At 40.5% G+C, this 21292-nt stretch overlaps 1 protein-coding gene across 13 annotated transcripts in view; it reads right to left on the bottom strand.

Annotated features, from left to right (window-relative positions):
* msi2b (musashi RNA-binding protein 2b) overlaps positions 1-21292 on the bottom strand; it is a 260618-nt gene that overhangs the window by 48560 nt on the left and 190766 nt on the right. For all 13 annotated transcript variants that reach the window (XM_044369996.1, XM_044369998.1, XM_044369991.1 and 10 more), the window contains exons 9-10: positions 11502-11616; positions 1844-1918 (exon numbers count right to left, since the gene is read on the bottom strand). In XM_044369996.1, coding sequence (XP_044225931.1) covers positions 1844-1918; positions 11502-11616 — 190 coding nt within the window. The remainder of the gene's footprint in view (positions 1-1843; positions 1919-11501; positions 11617-21292) is intronic.

Raw genomic sequence — 21292 nt, 5'->3', positions numbered from 1 at the left:
GTGATCAATGTTGGAATTAATTCAGAGTGTCACAAGGACCTGAGAGCTAAACTGTCAGATACTGTTTAACAGCCGCTGAGCTGCTTTGAGTCTAACTGGCTGCACTGAATGATGTTTTTACTACTATTACTGTTGGTTCTGTTTTCAATTTCTTGAACTCTGCTTCACTTGCAGGGATGCCAGCTTTAGTTTCTCTTTTTTTCTGTGAATGTCTCACTGAGTTTTCTTACTTAATTCAATGTTTCATCACTGATCAATGTTTTATCACTGTTTTATCTTGACAATTGAGCAATTGCCTAACCACTTGTTTCTGTTAACAGTGGACCCCTGGGTGTAAAAAAGCCTTGAAATGCTGCCTACAATTTATGCCTCTTGGATCCAGCCGGCCTGGTCCCAGTTCCATTTATTTATCAGATTGTTTCAGTGAGGTTGTGTACAGTGAGAAAAAAAACACTTTCATCTTAAATTGAGGATGCTTTCCACATCTTAGTAAGGAAGGACACTAGTCAATATTTGGCCTGAGGTTATTTAATTTGGACAAGGAGTTTGATTCATACATTAAAAATTCCAATTACCCTGTCAAGAGTTGAGCGAGCCCAGAGGAGGCTGTTTTAATCATACAGCTTTATCAAACTCTTTAAATTGAGTTTAACATGGACAGGATCATACATTCTGCCTCGGGGAAGGTGAAATCCCTTAATTTGTCCTAAACAGTAAACATTTTAAAAATCCATGTTTAACTAGAATTACTTATACTGAATAAATACTGATCATTCCTTTCCCTTTCAATCTCTTCTTTCTCTTTTTCATAGATTCAAGTTTATAAACATTTTAGGATGCATTTACAGATTATAAAAGATGGATATATACTCATTTTGGCCAATTCTAAATCTCATTTTAAATGTATACTGCACACACAAAAAAGTCTGTATATTGCTGATCTTATGATTGACATTGAAATGTAATTATATTACTACATTTGGCCATTTAGAAAATCAAAATTGACGAAAAATTGCTTAATTCCCACATTTGGTATGCTACTCATGATTGCCCACATTGACGAGTAGGTGCTATTCCCTTTCTTCTGTCAAATAATGTTGTGGTCAAGTATGAATCTAGCATATGTCTGATCTGCAGGTGGTCACAGCTGGACCTCCTGTGTTACCATTTCTGAATCTATTTCACAAAGATATTACAGAGATCTGAGCTGCTGTCAGATATTTCCCATTCCGTCTTATCAGTTGCAGGAATGATGTCTGGCACAGCAAACAAAGTATGTGTAAAGTCCTTAAATAAAGCATGAAATTGAAGGGATGCCTGTCTAAGTGAGGCACAGCAGAGCCACAGGCCCTCTTGCTGCAGACAGGTACAGCTGCTCACCTCCAGACTGCACGCCTCCCATTTGGACTCCCATTAAAGTGCCCGACACTCTGAGTCAACACTTTTAAATGCAGAAAATGACTTCATTCATTTCCCATTATAAAAACCACATTATAAAATCTTCCTACACAAAGTGCTGCTTATTTTTCCGCTTCTCTGCAAATGAATTTGCATACATCGGGCCATGGAAGACGAAGAACTTCCTCCATTTTAGACATTTGGTCATGGTGGTGTTCAAGTATGGGATAAAAAGGAGTAAGCAATTTACTTCACTATACGTCAGCTTTCAAAAGCTAGTTACGAAATCCAGACACGTTACTTTCTTATAACCCTGCAGATTATTTGGTGACTGACGCGTATATTGATGAGCGTTTGTGTATGTGCATGCAAGTGTGTAGGTTTGTGTTTGTGCATAACAGAAATCAGCTGCAATACTGATATGTCAAGAAAGCCTTTAACTCACCAGGGAACTGGTAGCTGTAGCTTGGTGCGAATCCAGTGTATCCGCGGCCGTACGTTGCCACAATATTAGGGTAACCTTTGATAGAGAGAAAAGAAATTAAAAAGAGATGAGAGGAAAACTACAAACACTGTATACATATGATGTATATATTATACACAGATGTGATACTAATGTAGCACTAAACTTGTGGGGATCCACACAACTAAAGCATTTTCATTTTGTTAAGCAAATTCTAATATTACTTAATATCCTTGAAAAATAAAACTACAATAGTCCAGATTAAATATGAGCCTGAAATAGTCAAGAATAACTATCACATATTGGAAAAATACTTCAAATAAAATATACAGTCTTGTGCATATTATGTGTAACCTTCGCTTTCCTTCTTTGAATAACTTCAGTGCTACAGGCCTAATAAAGAGGTGTCATGTATTTATAGCTCATAACGTAGATGGTAAATTGTCAAGTGAAAAAACATTTGCTTTGTGTGCAGTTTGACAACAAGCACACCCCCAATCAATGGTCAACTGTCACAATTACTTTAACCTGTAATCTTGATCATGCTGCTCTTGTTGCTTGCCCTACTCATCACCAAATGTCAGCAATTCATTTAGTGATAAAAGGTTCCTATAAGGATAATGGCCATAACAATTAAAATAAGATTGTAAAAGCGTTTCCTTTCATAGAGAGAAAGACCTGGTGATTTAAAATGTGAGTATTACATGGCTGCTAAAATTTTACACAATCTCGCTTTAAACTAAGAAAGTTATCCAACATGGATCAATAAAGCATCTCATTATATTTTAATGCATTTAAGATTCCTCAAGGAATATTGATTCTTTTTCTTTTTTTTATAGATTCTATCTTTATGCATTATTAGATTAGGTCGTCATAAAGGTTGGGTATCTGGTGTCAAATTTGGTAAATGGTTGGAACCCCAAGCTTTAATAAACTGTTGGACAAATAGTGCTGCTCTTAGTTCTCAACTGTCCACTTTATTTTAATTCATTAAACCATAAGTTCTCCGCATTTTTATAGCTCAGTGTAATAACACTTTATAGCAGGCGCCTTGCAATGACGTTGGCGTCTGTCTTCCGTGCAGCTTCAGTGAGCAGAAAGGTTCATATAAAATATGACTGGATGCAATTTGTTTTACTGGTTGAACTAAGGTCCTGCTGGATGTGTATGCATTAAAGCTGATCTCTAGTTATCTGTAGTAGTTACCTAACGAGTTACCAGGGTAACCAATGCTTATGGGAAGCAGTTTCTATTGTATTAAAGCACTCATGCTTTAATACGGTAGAAACTACTTCAGACAGAAGGACAGCAACTAGTGAGGGTTTGAGCGTCTTGCTTTTTCTCAATTATTACTACTCCACTACCATCATATTATCAATCATTTTCATATCAACTTTGTTCATCTAAAATGTCAGCAAATGTAAACAAAGTTGTTTTTTCCCCAACTTCACTTCTTTCTTTCTTTTATATATGGTTGTTACATTTGCTGTGAGTGTTATCTGCTTTGTCAGATTATTTGCCTCTTCAAAAACCAAATCAGTAATTTGAGACTGAGAAAACATTTATGAATCAGATTTATCTGTTGTCTAGTATTGTCTTGTCTGTGTAATAAAAGCTTTTTATCAATTAGGAGGGGTAACAAACTTTTGGTGGTGATTTGACCTTTTCGATCACAGAGTGGGCCCATTATGTGGTGTATTATGACCAGTTACGTCAACATTTTGACAAGAGATCCTACAAATAGGTACAGACATCTGTAATAAGCCAGTGCTAGAAACTGATGATTAGTTAGTTACAATTAAGATAAAATTTAACCACAGCCGCTGAATTATAAAACCTGGTAAATGTGACTACAAAACGTCATCTTTAAACCAAAGTCAAAGTCTTTGCCAGAGTATAGACTTGTTTAGAAGTTGTTTGGTCCCTGGGTGGATGCTGAATTGCGATGAGCCCCAAAGAGGACCCAGTGTCATTAGAAAAATATAAGAGTAGCAGATGTATTGTTCATCTGCTGTCGTGATTCTTATTACAACCACAGACCTACCAGTTAATTAGCTGGACAGTTTTCAGACAGAAGCAGCTGTGGGCAACATATTGAGAAACGGGGTGTGAGGGAGCAGGCAGCTAGGAAGTGGGATACAGACAAAACAAGGAATTTGAGAAGAGTGGGCGGATGAGCGAGTGAGCCTATGTGTGAGTCTGTGAGAATTTGAGCACCATCAAAGGTAATATAAACATAATTAACCCTCTAATTATGGTAAATGTCTCAGTCTATCTGCTTTCCTCAAGCTATTATCACCTTCAACCATAACTCTGGACTAAATTACCTAATAAGAGGAAGTCCTTTAGGCCAGGAATGAATCACTGGAGCCAACCTTGATAGCTCTTCCTTCATTGTGTGTAAGCTACACCTCAGAAACTGACCTCAGAAACCTTTTTCCGGCTTATGTGTCTTCAGTTCTCATTAGCTATGTACTATCCTGCTAAACTGGCTGTAGTGAATGTCTAGATTGTAAATATTGAGCTGCGAATTCAGCTTTTGTAGACACTGCAGACCTAAAGCACTCACAGTTTACCGTATTTCCTCAAATAGTGGCTGGGGTCTTTATTTACTTCAACTGCAGAGGGTACCAGGCCTCTATTGAAAGCAGGCTTACACTAGAAAGAGGGCTTTGTTTCCAATTATCTCTGTTTGATGAATATATTTGCTCATATTTTAGTACAAAGCTTCCTTGTTTTCTGATCTGCTTCTGTTCTCTCTGTTAAATTTTTGTTACTGCATTATCGGTAATCCACTTACTCCCAACATGCAGAACAATAATTCTAGCACTTTAAGTTCTACCAAGAACATTTTAGCAGTGCACCACTTAGTTGTAGCATGCGGGTAGCTTGCTTATGGATGTAGGCTCGCCGGCTTAGCCAAGTTACATTATTATAATATGTGCCTTTATCCCTGTATCTAAACAATATCGCGTCTCCTCCATCTCCCTCCCCTCTCTGTGATGGTCAGCTAGAGGGTACCGCATGTACTCATACAACAAGCGTTACATCCAGGTAACTGCCATAGACACCCTTGTTTTTTGCCTGGCCTGCTTTTGGGGCCGGCCTTTATTTGTTAGTGTTGACCACACCCCCAACCATTACTCAAGCCCCAGCTTTTAATTGACGGTATACAACTAGTTGAGACATTTCTATTAGTAACACCTAGTAAAATTAACTGTACAATGCATATAGTACCAGTCAAAAGTTTGGACACACCTTCTGTATGCATTGCAGTTCTTGAACAAGAATAGAGCCTAAAACATTGATACATTTTGCATTTTATCCAGAGATGGCATAAATGTGTGTGTATGCATCTGCAGTATGAAGGCCTCCATACATATTTTGCATGAATGCATATTTGTGTATGTGAGTATGTGCATGAGTGCATGTAGGCTATGTATATGTGTGTGTGTGTGTGTGTGTGTGTGTGTGTGTGTGTGTGTGTGTGTGTGAGTGAGTGAGTGAGCATGTGTGTAGATGCTCTGCTCTGTATGCCTCAGAGCCGGTGCCAGCTGGAATCAGAAAGGTTGACCTTGGTCATAAATATCTAATCAGTGTTTGCTGTCCATGAAAAAGTTCAATTTATTCCTGACCCAATGGGAAAATGCCTCTCCCAGACCCTCTCCCCTCTCTCGCAGACAAAAAGAAATGCAACTCAGAGAGGCGGTGAGGGGAACCTTAACCTGGTATGGATGAAGCGGGACGGAGGCTACACCAGAAAAAAATAAAAATCTTCATCAAGCTGCTGATGAGAAATCATCACCGGGAAGCTACAGATGGATAGCTTTCACAAAACCCCTCATTGTTTGTTTGCTCTGAAAAGAACTGTGATATGATACAATGAAAAGCTATCACAGACCGCAAAATATTGGATATTATGTGTTTGATACTGTCTTACTGTCAAACAGAATAAATGCCAAACCAAAATTGTTGGCTTAGATACAGCAGCTCCTCATACTCCCTTATTTCAACATTTTCTAAAATAGCAAAACCATTTTCCTAGTCTGATGTACTGCATGACAATGGCTCCCACATTACTAAATGAGAATTTGCAGCAAGGTGTGTGCACTGAGAGTCTAAGGAGAGAGCTATAGAGAGTAGTATAAAAGTGTAAGGAAAATGGATTAAGATACATGCTGAGTTAAGCCACTATTTCATGAAATTCTTAGCATGTTCATACCTACAAATATTGTGAAACATGAAAGTAGGAGGAAAGAAAAAGAAACAGAAGGACAGAATAGGAGGGAGAAAAAGAGACAACCTGCTGTCTTTCCATCCATTTCACTAAATCAGTGGTTCTCAACATTTTTTGGGCCAGCGCCCTCCTATCCATTATCCAAGTCCCTTACCGCCCCCCATCAATTAAAATGTAGGCTAATTGTCTTCCCTGAATATTAATGTTGATTATTATTCCATGTTATATCATTAAAAAAGCATGTCACTGAATGCCAAATAACAGATTTGATTGAACTGGACAGTTGGAAGATCATTGTCATTAGTTTGCCAGGAAGCAAAAAAGCCATGTGAGTAGAAATTACATTTATGGGTGTTAAACAAATGCAACGGTTAGAAATTTGACATTCAAACTTTAATAAGGTCTCGTTATTGATCACAAACAGCAGCCATATAGTGGAAGAGTAACCAATCAGAAATTGGTAATTTGGCGCCAGTGCCAAACAAGAAGCATTATTCTTAATTGTTCCAATGGAAAACAAGAGCAGCCTATCAAAGAAAAAGTCTGAGGCTACTGGAGAAAAAGCAGAAGGATATGTAGGCTATCTAATGTTACAGGCCTATATATCTTAACTTTTGAAGGAAATAAGCTAAATTGCATTGAAAATTAGCGTGAGTCCTGCGCTTGGTGGTCCTCTGCCAGTTTCTTCACTGCAGGTTACAAAGAAGTTAGTTTCAGCCGTAGTGCACCTGAGGCCGTCAAGTCCAAGCATTTGCGGTACTTGGACTGCATGTGGAGGTCCTGGCTGAATCCCTGCTCAACGAGATATGTTGTTGGGAAAGCAACAAGAAGCAGCTTGGTCTTCTCCCGAGGAGCCGGGTAACTCTGGGCATATTTGACCCACATGCTGCCCCAGCCAGAGGTGCAGAAAGTAGCCTGAGCCTCGTCGTCATTCTGGATGTTGACAAGATGCTCCTGGATAGCAGGCTTGCATTCGCTCGAGTCCGCCTGAAGAAGCTGCATCACCCAGATGGGAACATCGAGGTTCAGGAGGGCCCTGAAGTGGATGTCCATGTCGGCCATAAGCAAGGTAGTCGGTGTAAATGAGGAGGCGGTCATCGGCAAGAGCCTCAGACACCTGCAATGAGTATAACCAGCAAATTGTTCTTGATGCAGATTTTTAGACTATCCGATTTTGAACTGGTTGTTTTATTGCTAATTAATATACTAATAGATGTTTCTTCATATTTATAATGCATATACAGTCCTTTATATCAGACAAGTCAATATAATGAACATTACAACTTAATGTATTCATAGAACTAAAATATATTACTTATAATAATAGTGTGCCTATTATATTTATTTAGCGTTGTTTCTGAAAAATAGCAGATCACCTTGGTCAACTGTGGTAAATGAACAAACTGCCTCTGCTCTCCCTGTACAGATCCAGCCTGGAGGTGAGACTGTGGATGACTGCCTTGCACTGGACCAGAGTAACTCCATTTCCTTGGAGCTTTAGTGTGACTTTGTTCATCTTTTCAAAAAAGTCTGCAAGGTACATGATGTCGCAGTGGCTGGTTGACACCTATTCCCTGAGAGCTGCATCGACCTCCTCCAGGAACTCCATGATGCTGTCAAACAGCTCACAAAAACGGGCAAAGCAGTTTCCTTTTGAGAGCCAGTATCAATATGGAGAAGAAGAAGATGCTCACAGCTGTCGGAACAGTCTCTCCTTCAGGCTTTTATTTTGTTTATTGCCTTGACTGTAACATTGGGAGACTCATAGACTTTTAGATTTGGTCACAATGTTGTGGCGGTGCAGGACAAAGTGGATTGTGAGGATATGTGGGACCTGCTCCTTCAGCAGAATGGCGAAGCCATGGTACCTGCCAACCATGGAGGGGTACTATCAGTGGCACATATGAAGATGTTGGTGATTGGGATTGACTTCTCCTGTAGATAGGCATCCAGCACATTAAAAATGGTCTGGCCCTTGGTGTCTGTTTCCAAATATTTGGAAAAGAAGAATTCCTCAGCCATCTCCTGACTGTTGGAGGCCTTATAGCGGACATAGGCCTTCACCAGAGTGTTCTTTTTAGAGGCGGTTGTCTCATCCAGCTTAAGGCTGAAAGGAGAGTCCCGCAGGATGGTAGCTGCTCCTCTGTATTGGCGCCCATTTCATTATCCTGTGTGCCATGATATCATTGTTGAGCTCCTAACATGTTTTTCTTTGAGGGCCTGGAAGAATGGATGCTTCTTGTCTGCCTTGTCTGGGTGGAGCTTCGTGGGCCTATATACTGGCCAACATTGGCCAACATTTTTCAGAGGAAGAAAGCTGAACAGAGAATGGTTGAAATTATTTATAGTACTTTTGGTAGCCTGCTATTCTAAACTTGGCATTTGCCACTATGAAGATGCATCAGCTTGGATTCTGTAATAACATTGGTTTGTTCTTCCAGAGGGGATTCCAGTAGGCATACCTCTCCAGGAACACAGCCTGAGCTCCATCATGGGTGATCCAGTTGATTTAATAATTGAACCTGCAGTGGTCTGACAGAGAGCGTCAAATGAACATGGGTTCAAATGTAGTGAAAACCTGGCTAGTAAAAGCAGAGTAGGCTAATCGAAGTTCCACTTTTGATAGACTGCAATCATGCATAAATGATCCAACAAAGAGCAAGGAGGGCCGACTAAACAGATCACTGACCTAATAGATGAGGCTTCTTGCAATGCAAAAAAAAAGCGAGGCAGACGGAGTCACAATATCTCGGCTGAGTCCACCTTTTTCTCTGTCTGTCTATAAAGCAATGTTGCTCGTGGTTTTCCAACACGCCCCACGCAAAAATGGGAGAGCTTTCTCCTTTGACACGTTTTAAAACAATTGAGGCGTGCTCTTTAACAGAGGAACGTGGCTAAAGGACCGTAGTGCACTGTTTCATAGAAAACAATGAAAAGCTGGGTGCAAGTGATTCAGAAAAAAGCCTCGTCTTCAGCAGGGAAAGCCTCGTCAAAAAAAAGCTTCAGTTGCTGGTGGTAATAGCAAGTCTAATGATAAAATTGTAAAAACTGTGCATTTGAATGTAGGACTAAACTGTCATTAAAAAACAGACAAGAACACCTCAACGCCCCCCTTTCAAAAATATTGCTTCCTGTGCCCCCTGACATTCTTTGAATGCCCCCTGGGGGGTGGTACCGCCCCCGTTGAGAAACGCTACACTAAATAAAGCATGCCATTGTGTCTGGCCTGGTGGCGGCCTCTTAGTGCTCTTATTTGCCTTATTAATATGCATGCTAATGTACCTATTTTATGGCTCAACAGTTCTGATTCACTTTAAAATCAATTATCCATCTGGTACACCCATACCTCGCCCAGGCTCAAATGTGTATTAATTTCAGCAAACATACATCGGGCACAACACAATAAAGATAAATGCCTCGATTAGAGGCAGTAAACAAAGGAGCTAGGGATGGCTTTAATGAGATTTGGCACAAAAGAAGCTTACACTTTCTTAAATAATGAGCCTAGGGTCCCCTTTTTTCCACATGCAAATTATATAAAGGAATGTTTCGCTGTCCTTGTTCCAATTTCATTTAGATAAGAGTGTCTCCAAACAAGTTGGCTGTTAATATTCTCACATGAGCACATCACTGCCTTTCTGCCTGCCTTCTCCCAATGGAGGGGAAGAGCGCTCTACGCAGACACATTAGTCTGTAATAAGTTCTGAAAAGTTCACTGTGTTTGTTAAATACTTCTAACAGATGAGATGAAACTGGGAACAACTTAGATAGAGCTGACAGAAGCACTCGGCCAGCCTTATCAACACTTTTACCACCAACAACTGTATAATCAGTCTCATGGAAAGGTCAACCCCGCCATAACCCTGACAGTTTATGTAACTGAATATAGATATATGAATGGACAGATTGATAAATAGATAGAAACAAAAATAATGAATTGTATCAAACATGGGACATAAGAAAATATTAAATATGCAACGGCTAAAACGGATTTGCTACCAACTTTCCAAAGTGCTTTAAACATTACATTACCTGGTACAGATAAAAATGCATGAATGTGGATCTGCCTGCACCTGCTACAAGAGGGGGGGCCTACTCGCACGGTAAAACCAGTCTCTTACAATCAGCTGCATGTCTCTTTTGCTTTTGAAGGAAAAAATAAATCTTTTATGTGAGGGCAAATCCATTTGGTTGGGTCGCACATACATATTATATGCATGGGAAATGTGAACGACAGACAGACAGATAGATAGACAGGCGGTGGGAGGATGGGGAGGCAGGCAGGGAGAGAGTGCAATAGTGTTAAATAAAAAGGACCACAGGCATGGGCTGGATGGTAATGAAGAGGGGTGGGCCAGCAGCTGAGGTCCCTGTAGATGAGATCTCTCCCTGACATGTGTGTCCCCTTCATTACCCATTGAGGGGGGCACAGTGATGAATCCTTAATATGACATTACACCAATTTTCCTCTTCATTTAGCCTGCTAATGTGCTGGTCTGCTCCTATATGCCCAGGGGCTGCCTGTACCAGACTCGACCAGAAATAGACCACAGTGGCCACTGGTGGCACACCTTGAAGCAGCCTAATTAGGGGCAGCGCCCACCTAATGGGGCTATCTAGTCGAGAGTTTGCATAAGCTGATTTTTTTTTTTTTTGCAGGTAGAAACTGATGACTGAATGGCATGCGTGTCTGACACTTCTGCCCCCTCAAAAAAAAAAAAAAAAAGAAGAAGAAGAAGAAAAAAAAAGCAGCCTGGTTAAAAATCAGTGTCACTGTATATTTCAAGACTGATGACATTGTATATTTTTATTGTCAACAAATACCACAAAAAGAACAAAACCAACAACGGACTGATCTTGATAACAAGCATTGCCCATGAAGCCCGACCTGATATAGCTTATTCGCCTGTGCCATTGACCTTCATTGTGATGCAAAATCTATTAAAAACACATGAATGAGTCACATTGTTGCACTGGGTGACGTGTTACTTCATTATGATGAACATGGGCACCGATGTTACTCACAACCTCACTACCAAATCTGCAGCTGAAAATAGTCCCCGAACACAGCACACGTTTTATTCCTTTTTGAGTAATATTTGCTAAAAACTAGTGTGCAGCTGTTCTGAAATTATTTCTGAATAAAAATCTATATTTGTGAGCCACTTAGGTTATATAAGATTTATGTCTTAAGTGGAAACTGGGAAAAAATACAGAATTTCACCAGCCTTATTCTTTAAAAGATGGTGGAAGTGTGATGCTGCTTGATGGATGTATTTCTGTATGACTTCAAACATGTCTGTGAACTAAACTGTGAGCTCATAGACTAGTACATAGATCACTTGTTTGGGTTTGTGTGTGTGTGTGTGTGTGTGTGTGTGTGTGTGTGTGTGTATGACTCACTCAGCATGCCCATCCCCAGCATGAAGGCATCCATGGTGTAGGGCAGACCCCTGGCTCGCCCTCGTGTACCTGGTGGGAACATCACCTCCTTGGGCTGGGCCTTCTTACATTCTACCTATGTAGACAGACGAACACATACACACATGCACATGTACACACATACACACAGACAGACAAACCATTAGACTGTGTAGGTACACAACCAGACAGATCTGACAGGGCTGTCTCAGCTCTTTAAGGTGGTTTTCTATTTGACTTGCACAGCGCTAGATGTTTTCCATAGAGAAAAACAAGACAGAGTCAATCCGAGCACCTCACATTTTAGAGGAAATTCTCTAAGGAAAACTTACAATCATGCTCCTCCTGCATTAAAGCAAAGGTTATTGCTCCAGTGAGCATGTGCCCGATGCCTCAGGGAAATACAAGCTAAATACTTTCCAAGAGTTTCTGAGACATCAGGGTAGGAGAAGCTCTGTTCTCCAATGCCATTACCGTAGTCCCACTGTGTGGCAGCATGTTCGGTCCCTTTGTGAAAAGCAGTTTTTTTGCTTAATCTAAACAGAATAATCTCAAAAGCAATCATCTCTCACTTTGGTGGTGACAAAATCCCTATTCTTTCACCATTGTTTGTTTCGTTCAACTCGCAAAGGCAATGTTTTTAAAATCTGAAACTTGTCAAAAATGTGTGTTTTAAAACAGAACACGGTTCTTTTTTTGTGAGTATGGCTCCATTTTTTTTTTTTTTGGTCTGTGAATTGTGTATTTGTGTGTGTCTGCTGGGCTGAAGTCCCCAGTGTCCCATAGTCCAATTCCACCTGCAGCACTCATCTCTCTCCTGCATTTCTTTTTCTCACTCCAGTTCTCACACATACAGGTTTGTTCATTTCCCATCTTGCAAGACTGACATCTCCTCTTCCTACATAACACATATCAAATGAGGGATGTGACAAGGGCAGATGAGGAGAAGAAGGAAGATGAGAGTCCTATTTACCACGTATCTATCCTATCTCTATGAATTATAGAGAAGCACGAGCGGCTGACAAGGGTGGCATGGTCTTGTGTCTGTTGGTTGTTCTTTGGTAGACTGAGTCTGTTCGCCATGCTGCACAATCTATTTGCTCCACTGCCTGCTTGGCATCAGCCTGTCCATCTGTTTGTCTGTTTGCCTCCTGGCTCTCGCCTGCTTCTCCCTACTGCCTCCACTTAAGCAGGGCTTTCTCGGCTGCTGCAATTCACATGTCATCCTAGCCTGCTGCACAAGACAGGCTAGTGCGCCAGTGCTGTGTACACCTCAACCAAGGTACAGCCCGGCATCCATACAAATAGCCTTGCAACTCTGACAGGCCAGCGGTGCACATTACTATTCACACACAAACTCATTCACACATGCACAGTGGTAGACACAATGTGCTATGGCAAGTTGCCAAACTTCACGTCTGTAAGAAGTTGTTGTACTAAATGAATAGAATAACAAGCTTTGTATATCCAGGAGAGCTAGAAATGTATAAAGGGACACTAATGAAAAGGGTTTCTATCACAGAGGGAAAGTTGCTGCGTTGCAGAGCTGTGATTTGTTGCTGTTAGCAGCCCTTTCATTTGAAGCAGACCAACTAAAGTACACAGTTCCCTCAGCCACTTTGTAGCTGTCACAGCTACTCTGCCCTCCTTGCTCGCCTGGCATGGTTTGACATTGTGATGAAGAGAGCACAGGCACTCTTATCGTCAGGGAATGACCCCCGGCATGGAAGCAGGAACCGGGTGGGAAAAATGGGTCTGTTAGAAATCTCAGTACACTGCTGGGATTTTCAGATGTTCACATAGCTGGGTGACAAATACAGCGCTCTGAGTTCTGCCCACACCGTAGACATGACGGTGTCTGCTCAGTGTCCTCCAGCAGCCCCTGCCACATCCGGCAAGTTGGACGTTCAGGTTGCCTGCTGGGAGTAAGACAGACCCAGGTGTGAGTCATGCCTACATGCTCTCAGATGCGGGTCTTTGATATTCAGAGAGAGGGCTCCTTGTCATGGATTTAAAACCAGCCAGGAGCCAGGATCTGTGGTGGTGTGAGTGTGTGGGTGTTCACCTGCTTCAAACACACAGGAGTGTGTGGGGGAGGGAGGCAGGAGCCTTCAGGAGTGAACTAAGTCAAAGAACGAGAAAAAAAGAGGAGAACAGAGGGGACGGCAAGACAATTTCTGAGCCTGACAATGGAGCACTGCAAAGGTTCAGCAGTTGTGAATGTGGAGATTCAAATTTTACCACGTGGAAGGTTCTACAGAGTGAACCTTTTTCCATGAACACTGAATTTACAGGCTCTCATTTTAAATGCAAGTATCGTCCCAAATTATGGCTTGTGTAGCTTGTCTAGGAAGGCAGCACAATATCATGTTGTGAAAATTATCTACCATTTAGATTCCGTGTAAAGAGGTGTTTGAGCACCATTGTGCCTTGTTGAAAAAGAAGGGACACTTCATTAACCTGCCTTGACTTTACTGCCAGGAAAGTTACATCATTTTGTGCGCAAATAGAACCCAGGAGATCTGAGAGGCTCAAATACACGCACACATACGTATACAGCTGACTGCTGAAGTGAATTCCTGCCACACAGGTTTGACAAGGTATGGTTACCTCAACTTGTGTGCTTTCAACATATATTGAGATGTTTCCTCCTCCGCTGCACTGATATATACTGCCGTTGACAGTTCATCTTTGAGATCTGTTTCACTCTGTGACCCATGATGGTCAGTGCGAGATGAAAACAGAAAGAACGGCAGAGCCTACACACTCTCAAAAAGTTGAAATTAATCTTTTTACAGGAAACTCTCTGTTGTGGTTACTTTGAGCAATCATAACAACTATTCAGACTCCAGTGTAGAATATAGCAACTGGTAAAAAAATTGGGCCTTGGATTTTGTCCAGGAGTATAAAGTAATCCAAACCAACAAAAGAAGATGTTGGACACTATAAGGAACTGGATGTTGACATATGGTAGCCAGCAGATACAGTTGTCATGTATGGAGAGTCTACCATGATAAAATAAAGGTGATGAGGAATAATTACTGATGCTCATACACGTCTTCTTACAGGAAAGTAAGTCATTTTTTTGTTTGTTTATTTCACAGGGACAGTAAAGGTAGATGTTGTTATATGGGAAAAAAAATCTCAACAGATGTAATTTTAATAGTGAACCAGCTAGTTTGCAACCCCTAATACTGCTTAGGCTTTTGAATTTGTATGGCGTTCAATTAGTTTCAAAACCTATGCACATAAAAACCAGGCGTGTGCACGTGATACGAGCGCACAGAACAGTATCTGCATGTGGAAAACCATCCTTGTGAGACAGTGTTTCTACTCTGCGTGCACAAATGCAGTCCCATGAGCATGGAGCTGTGACGAGCATAAGCTCAGCCCTCCCTACACGCTCGCAACTGCTCAACACTCGCTCGCTCGTCAAGTTGACTTTTGAGACTTTGGAGGCGGAGATGGAATAGATAGTCCACTCTTTTGATTGGTCACTTAGATTACTAACCATGACCATTGATTGGCTGTTTGGTTTGATCACTGACACAGTTGAAGACAGGTAGTTACCTGAGAGGATAAAGGGAAACATAAATAATGATATTCAGCAGCTGATTCTCCGTTTTTTACCATTTACACTTGTGAAAAAGTGTTAGGCATTGTAGCAAAAACCTCAACTCTGTTTAAACCCTTTTTCAGATTTGTGAAATGTTTATTTTGCTTATGAAAACAGAAAAAGCCGATTTCGCTGATATTTTTCCATCCAGACCACATTAAACTAGGTCTAAATCAAAAATGCTCCCTGCTTAGATATGGTCCCTTGCAAAGATGGTTTTCCACTTGCAGATACTGTTCTGTGCGCTCATATCACGTGCACACACCTGGTTTTTATTTGTGTGGGTTTTGAAACAAATTAAATGCCATAAAGTTGGGATGAAACCAGGAAACAAATAAATAAATAGGAGATAAAGTCCTTATCACCTTCATCATCAATACTTAAATATTTCAGTGTCATAACAGTTTGTTCTGCCGTTGTCTTGTTCTGGTTATGAAATCAGGATATTGTCTGTTCTGAGGTTGTTATTCTTTCAAAAACATCTCTATCTACCAATAACCAAGTTAGATGCTGAAATTGTGAGGCACATATGCGCACACAAACATGCACTTGCACAAACACTGCTTGATCGACGTAGTAATACAGCCCTCTGATGAAGAATAAAACAAACAACTGCCTTTGTTTTTATGTACAAACCATATGATACGGAGTGGAGAAATGCTCCAGTTTTGACCTTTTCAATACATCTCCCATACATATTAACCTTGTAGGTATAACGGGAAGGTGTGGGCGGGATCGACTGGCAATGACTGTCCTTCAGGGACGAGTGTTGTGGGTGTGGTGCGTGTTTGTGTGTAGAGGGGGAGGTGGACGGCTACTATTAGCTTCACTAGTGAATGGATTCCATCAGTAGACTGGCAGACTGAAGAAAGGAAACAGTGTGATTCATTTACTCCAGCTCCCACTCCCAGCTCAACAGTCAAAACACATAGACTGAATGGTTAGGAAATGTCACGGCTGTGAATGCACAATGTCAGGCATGTGGTGTGGGATTATTCACTTAAAGAAAAAGGCTTCTCACAACCATTTAAACAAGTGAGTTATTTAGGGAAGTTAAAAATCTAGTTTTGAGCACTTAAGCTAAAACTTTTAGATCTGACTCACAAGAGATAAAAGAGAATCTAGTGGATAGAAATGTTCTGACCTATGAAGGAGCAGGAGACAGGTACTCTAAAATGGTAAACGCCGCTTGTGCTAGCACGCATGCTTGACAGGTTCATGCATGAGGATTCAGTTGCAGTCCATTTCGCCATATTTTGTTGAAAATAGTCTGTTAATGGACAGCAGAAAATGGCAGTCGTTTGAAAGGTTTCTACAGACAATTTGATACTTTACTGCAGTGATTTTTTTTCTACTGTCACTATTGAAATCCATTGTCATTTCTGTGAATCCAAGCTTACCAGAACTTCTGTTATCCATTATGGGTCCACCTACAAATATTTCTAGCCTCCAGGGGGGTGAATGTTTGATACTCAAAAGATAGATTTTGGTTGGAGTGCCACTTTAAGACCTCCGTGAACCAGTCAACGTAGCTTATAAAGTGGGTCTTTACGGCACACTTTCCATTCTGAAGCGCTTGTATACAAACATCAGGACAATTGAGCAATGGGAAAAGTATAATCATGGTAAGAAGTCTTCTGCTTTTGGATGGGCTTACATTTGGATAAAGCAAAATGATGCATTCATTGGTCAGCAATTTCACATGAGCCATTAGGTCTGATGATGGCTCTGCATGGTTATATAAAAGCTAAGGAATAGGAGGTCATTTTAAGGGCCAGGTGCTCCCTGTGGTGCCAACACTGTTCCCTTGCCATGCTTCTATATTCCAAGATGATAATGTCCCCATACACACTGAGAGACACATTCAAAAGTGATGCCATGATCATAAAGTTGACGTCAAATGGCTTCCATCACTTCCTCAATCAGCAGATCTGAACATCACTGAGCTTTCATGGGACATCCTGGAGTGCAGAGTGCAAAGTGGATTTCTACCTCCTTCATCCCTCAAAGCTTTCCTTCTTCAATGAAGGGTAAACATCCAATTACTTACAGTCCAGAACTTGTGAGGCAGCACTTCATGTGGGACTGAAACTGCTCCGAAGGGTGGTCCTACTACCTTATTAGACACTTGATGTTCAAACACTCTTAAATATTTCCACTCTTTAAAAAAAAGTTTTCATTCATAAACAACCCAGAGACTTAAGTTTCTCTCTGTTGAGGTCTCCTTTAAATTTGAGCTAACTAGTTTAGTCTATGGCTTTAAAGGAAAAATTCACCGCTGTGAATATGATGATTTCTTTAAACTAGGTCACCTATGTAGTAGAAATGTTTTTGAGTTTTGTGACCTATGACTTGGGAAAATTGAGATAAAGTTTGTAGATTCCCCATACTGCACTTAGGGGGAATCCTACAACAATCAGAGGGCATTGCGCGTGTCCTGTGTGTGTCCTGTACAAAACATTTTTCCTCACTAATCTGAATAAATCACACCTGTTTTAGAAGGATCATAAAACAAATCAGTGCAATGGAGTCAATTATGTTGTGTGGACGGTGCTGCCAAATGTAGCTGCAAGTACAGGTAACACAGTCGCTGTTTGCTATTGTTCTGTATTCAGAGTTTCCAAATCCAATATAATATTCTGTCAGAAAACAAAGTCAGGTTCACAAAAGCACTGCAAAGATTGTTGCAGTGTGTTGTTTTCTGTCTGTCTCCCTGACGATCACCGGGGCCAGGGTCATCATGCTGCAGCCGCCTCCCCAGCTGCAGGCGCGTTTCTCTCGGCAGTCGGCTACTGCTGTTACAGCTACCGTGGTCACCCTCTCCTTCACAATCTGTTTTGTCTGATCCCACAGCACTATATTTAGCCTCATAAGTTGCAACAGTGGTGCCACATCTCCGGTCCGACACTATATTGTAAAACTAGTTGTTTGTTTGTGTTAGCGTTAGTGTTATCAAGGAGAAACTCGGCAGCTGAAGTACATGTATCATGCTGTGCTTTAGCTTAGCTCTGGTGGTCGCTCTCTCCTCCGGTCCACACTCTGTTTTGTCTGATTACACAGCACTAATTCGGCTTCATAAATTGTAATAGTGGTGCCACATCTCTGCTCCGACATTATATTGTAAAGCTAGTTGTTTTTTGTGTTACATTCAGCTCTTAATCAACTTAACAGCTTAGCTTAGCTCAGCTTAGCTGTCGCTCTAGTCCGGTGGTCACTTCCTCTTCCAGACTCTGTTGTGTCTGATTCAATGGTGCGATATTCAGCCTTGTATCATGAAACTAGTTTTCTTCCAAACATACTGATATTGTAAAGTATTTGGGAGTGATATTTTGTGTCTGCTTTTCCATATCACTAGTGTAGTATGAGACAGGAGTGTTTTGGGAGACCCAAATTTGACAGTCCTTGAAGGCACCACTACTGAAAATGAGGAAATGTAGTTTGTAGTTTAAGGCAGATCACCAAAGTCCACTGGGTGACGTGTTTTGTGACTTTTGCCAGCAAATGAGCGGGGTGCTCTGTGTGCAGGCAACATGGAGAGAAGTTAAACTTTGCATTTGCATGTACTAGCCACATTGTAATGATACAATGCAGGTTGAAAATTGGAAATTGAAAAGATTCTCTTTAACTAAATATGTCCAGGAGTAATTCATACAATATATGAGTCAGTCACATGCGCGCGCGCACACACACACAGACACACACACAGACACACACACACACGTTGTCCTAGGTCACTTTGGGGACATTACATAGACTTACATTCATATCCTGGAGACTTAACCTAACTCTAACCATAACCACTGACCTAAAAATCAGATTTTTCCCATATGGGGACACGGCTTTTGCCCCCATTTGGACAAGCCGTCTCCAATTAACTGGTCTTTAGTCTGAAATTTGTCCCTAACAGTAGCCTATGACAGACACACTTACACATACACACACATACGCGCTTGACTTCATGGCCTCTAATTTGAGGGTGCTAAACTTTAATGTTCAGCGGCAGCGCAACTGATTGGTTTGCACGTTTGACACACAACAGCAGAACTGGTGCAGCTGGCACTATGAACTCAGAAGGTGGGTCTAATTAAAAGTAATTAGGTTTGGTTAGCTGATCACAGACAACCCACTGCTTATATATTTAGCGTACAGGCTATAAGCTAATTGTGTGTTTCTGATCAACAATGCTTTCAGTTCACCAAAGCTTTGTTAGGCAGCAGCCGGCAGATTGATCTGATCATGTTGCATCTCGAAACATAAAATGGACTCTTTTACAGCGTTAAGTTTGGTCTAGTCAGCAAATTGAATTTCCTTGTGCCTTAAATGTGAATTTGGTAGTATATTGTTGTCTTTTAAAAGCAGCATGTATGCCATGTAGGTGAAAATAAAGAAGAGCATCATGAGTATTATAATATTGTAAAGACACATTGTATTCAAAAACAACATTTTGAATTAATTCAGTATTATTTCAAGCTCTATACAATATTTCTGTAATATGCTGCATACTGTGACTTTTAAGTGTCCTTAACGTCATTTTTTATTATTTTATACATACAATCATTGCAATAACATTTTCTAATAATCTTAAAATGTCTCCTAATGTTTCTTTATCATTCAATACTGGACTTGAATCAATTTTCTAGTTATTTTTTTTTCATTACCATATTTCTATTGCACCTTTACTTACTTACTTACTTAACAGCTTGCTTACTGTAAATGCATTAGTGACTGAGTGGAACTAAAACATGCTATGTACTCATCTGCCAACTACAACATTTTACCACCTCACAGCAGAGTCCTAAACCCGAGTCCCAAAGACAATACATTCAAATTAGATTTTTTCACTCCTCTGTGTCGCCCAAGTTTTATATGAAACACTTTGCAACATGAGTAGAATAAGTCTCCCCTAAAGAAATTAGACACTGTAATGCAATGCTGGAAAAAACAAAAGTTGGCCACGTATTTTTCTCAGTGGCCAGCTCTATCCTGTTGCTATCATCCTGTCACTCACTTCTGTAAATTGACTAAAACTGGTATCAAAACCGTCATATGGGTTGAGTTCTAAGTTATTTTATTGCTATTATTATTATCATTATTTTTATTATTATTGTTATTATTACTTTATCTTATCACTGCACAGAAACATTAATTAGCGGGTAAATTAAAGGGTAAATTAAATTAGACTAAATTGTGAACCATGCTCTGCACCCTTTTTAAGATTTAGTAGATACACTGTATTAGGGAGTAAAGTTATGAGAAAAAATCAAAGGGAAACTATGCTTCCATTCAGCTCTTTAAATGGAAACAATACACCATATGGTGTTGTTGTAAAAATAGTACATTGTATCCATTATATTGTATGACCAACATGATGTTGGAATGGTATTTTTCTGAACAGAACCTCTGCTGATATCAATACAAGACGCACAGTATATCTGTTTCTATATATTAAAGGCTGATGTATAAACGCCTACACGTATTAGTCTTTTTTCTCGCAGCTAGTGGGAGAGTCAGAGCTTATTCTCCTCTTCAGCACAGTAATTGGTTGGTCATGTCAGGAAGACACAGTGAGAAATTGACGACTAACAGAAAATTCCTCCCTCCTGTTGTGATCATTCTCTACTGTTGATTATTAAAAATGACACATTAAAGAACATTACCTTGAAGCACTTGACTAAAACCAATGTGAGTCCATTTTAATGGCACACCGCTCGCTCATCAGAGCCAATACTTGATAGGTATTATTATGAATTAGCTGCGCATGCATAACGGCAGGGTGGGGGAGTGATGGAGGGATTCCTGTCTTAGGAAACGAAATTCACACCCTTTCTTTAGCTGTATTACGACCGTCTGATATAGACATTCATATATGTGGAGACTGGAGGGTGTGATAAACTGTATATTTATAATATTTGAAAACTGTCAAGCCATCTTCTACTCATTGATTTTTACACTGAAAAATTTACTGGTTTTAATACAAGGGTGCTGTGGCTAAAGTATATTTCTCCATGTGGAGCCCTGCAGATGATAATCCATACTTCTACCACATCCTACATTTACTAAAGCAGGGTAGTGCAGCTGGTGGGGCAGGTTGAGAGCTTCTTGCTAAGCAGCACCCTGTTTTTAATTATATATGAGGCCGAACTCACAGTGACAGAGA

Source organism: Thunnus albacares, chromosome 13, assembly GCF_914725855.1.
Source record: "Thunnus albacares chromosome 13, fThuAlb1.1, whole genome shotgun sequence".
NCBI lineage: Eukaryota > Metazoa > Chordata > Actinopteri > Scombriformes > Scombridae > Thunnus > Thunnus albacares.
This window is presented reverse-complemented; position numbering and strand designations above follow the sequence as displayed.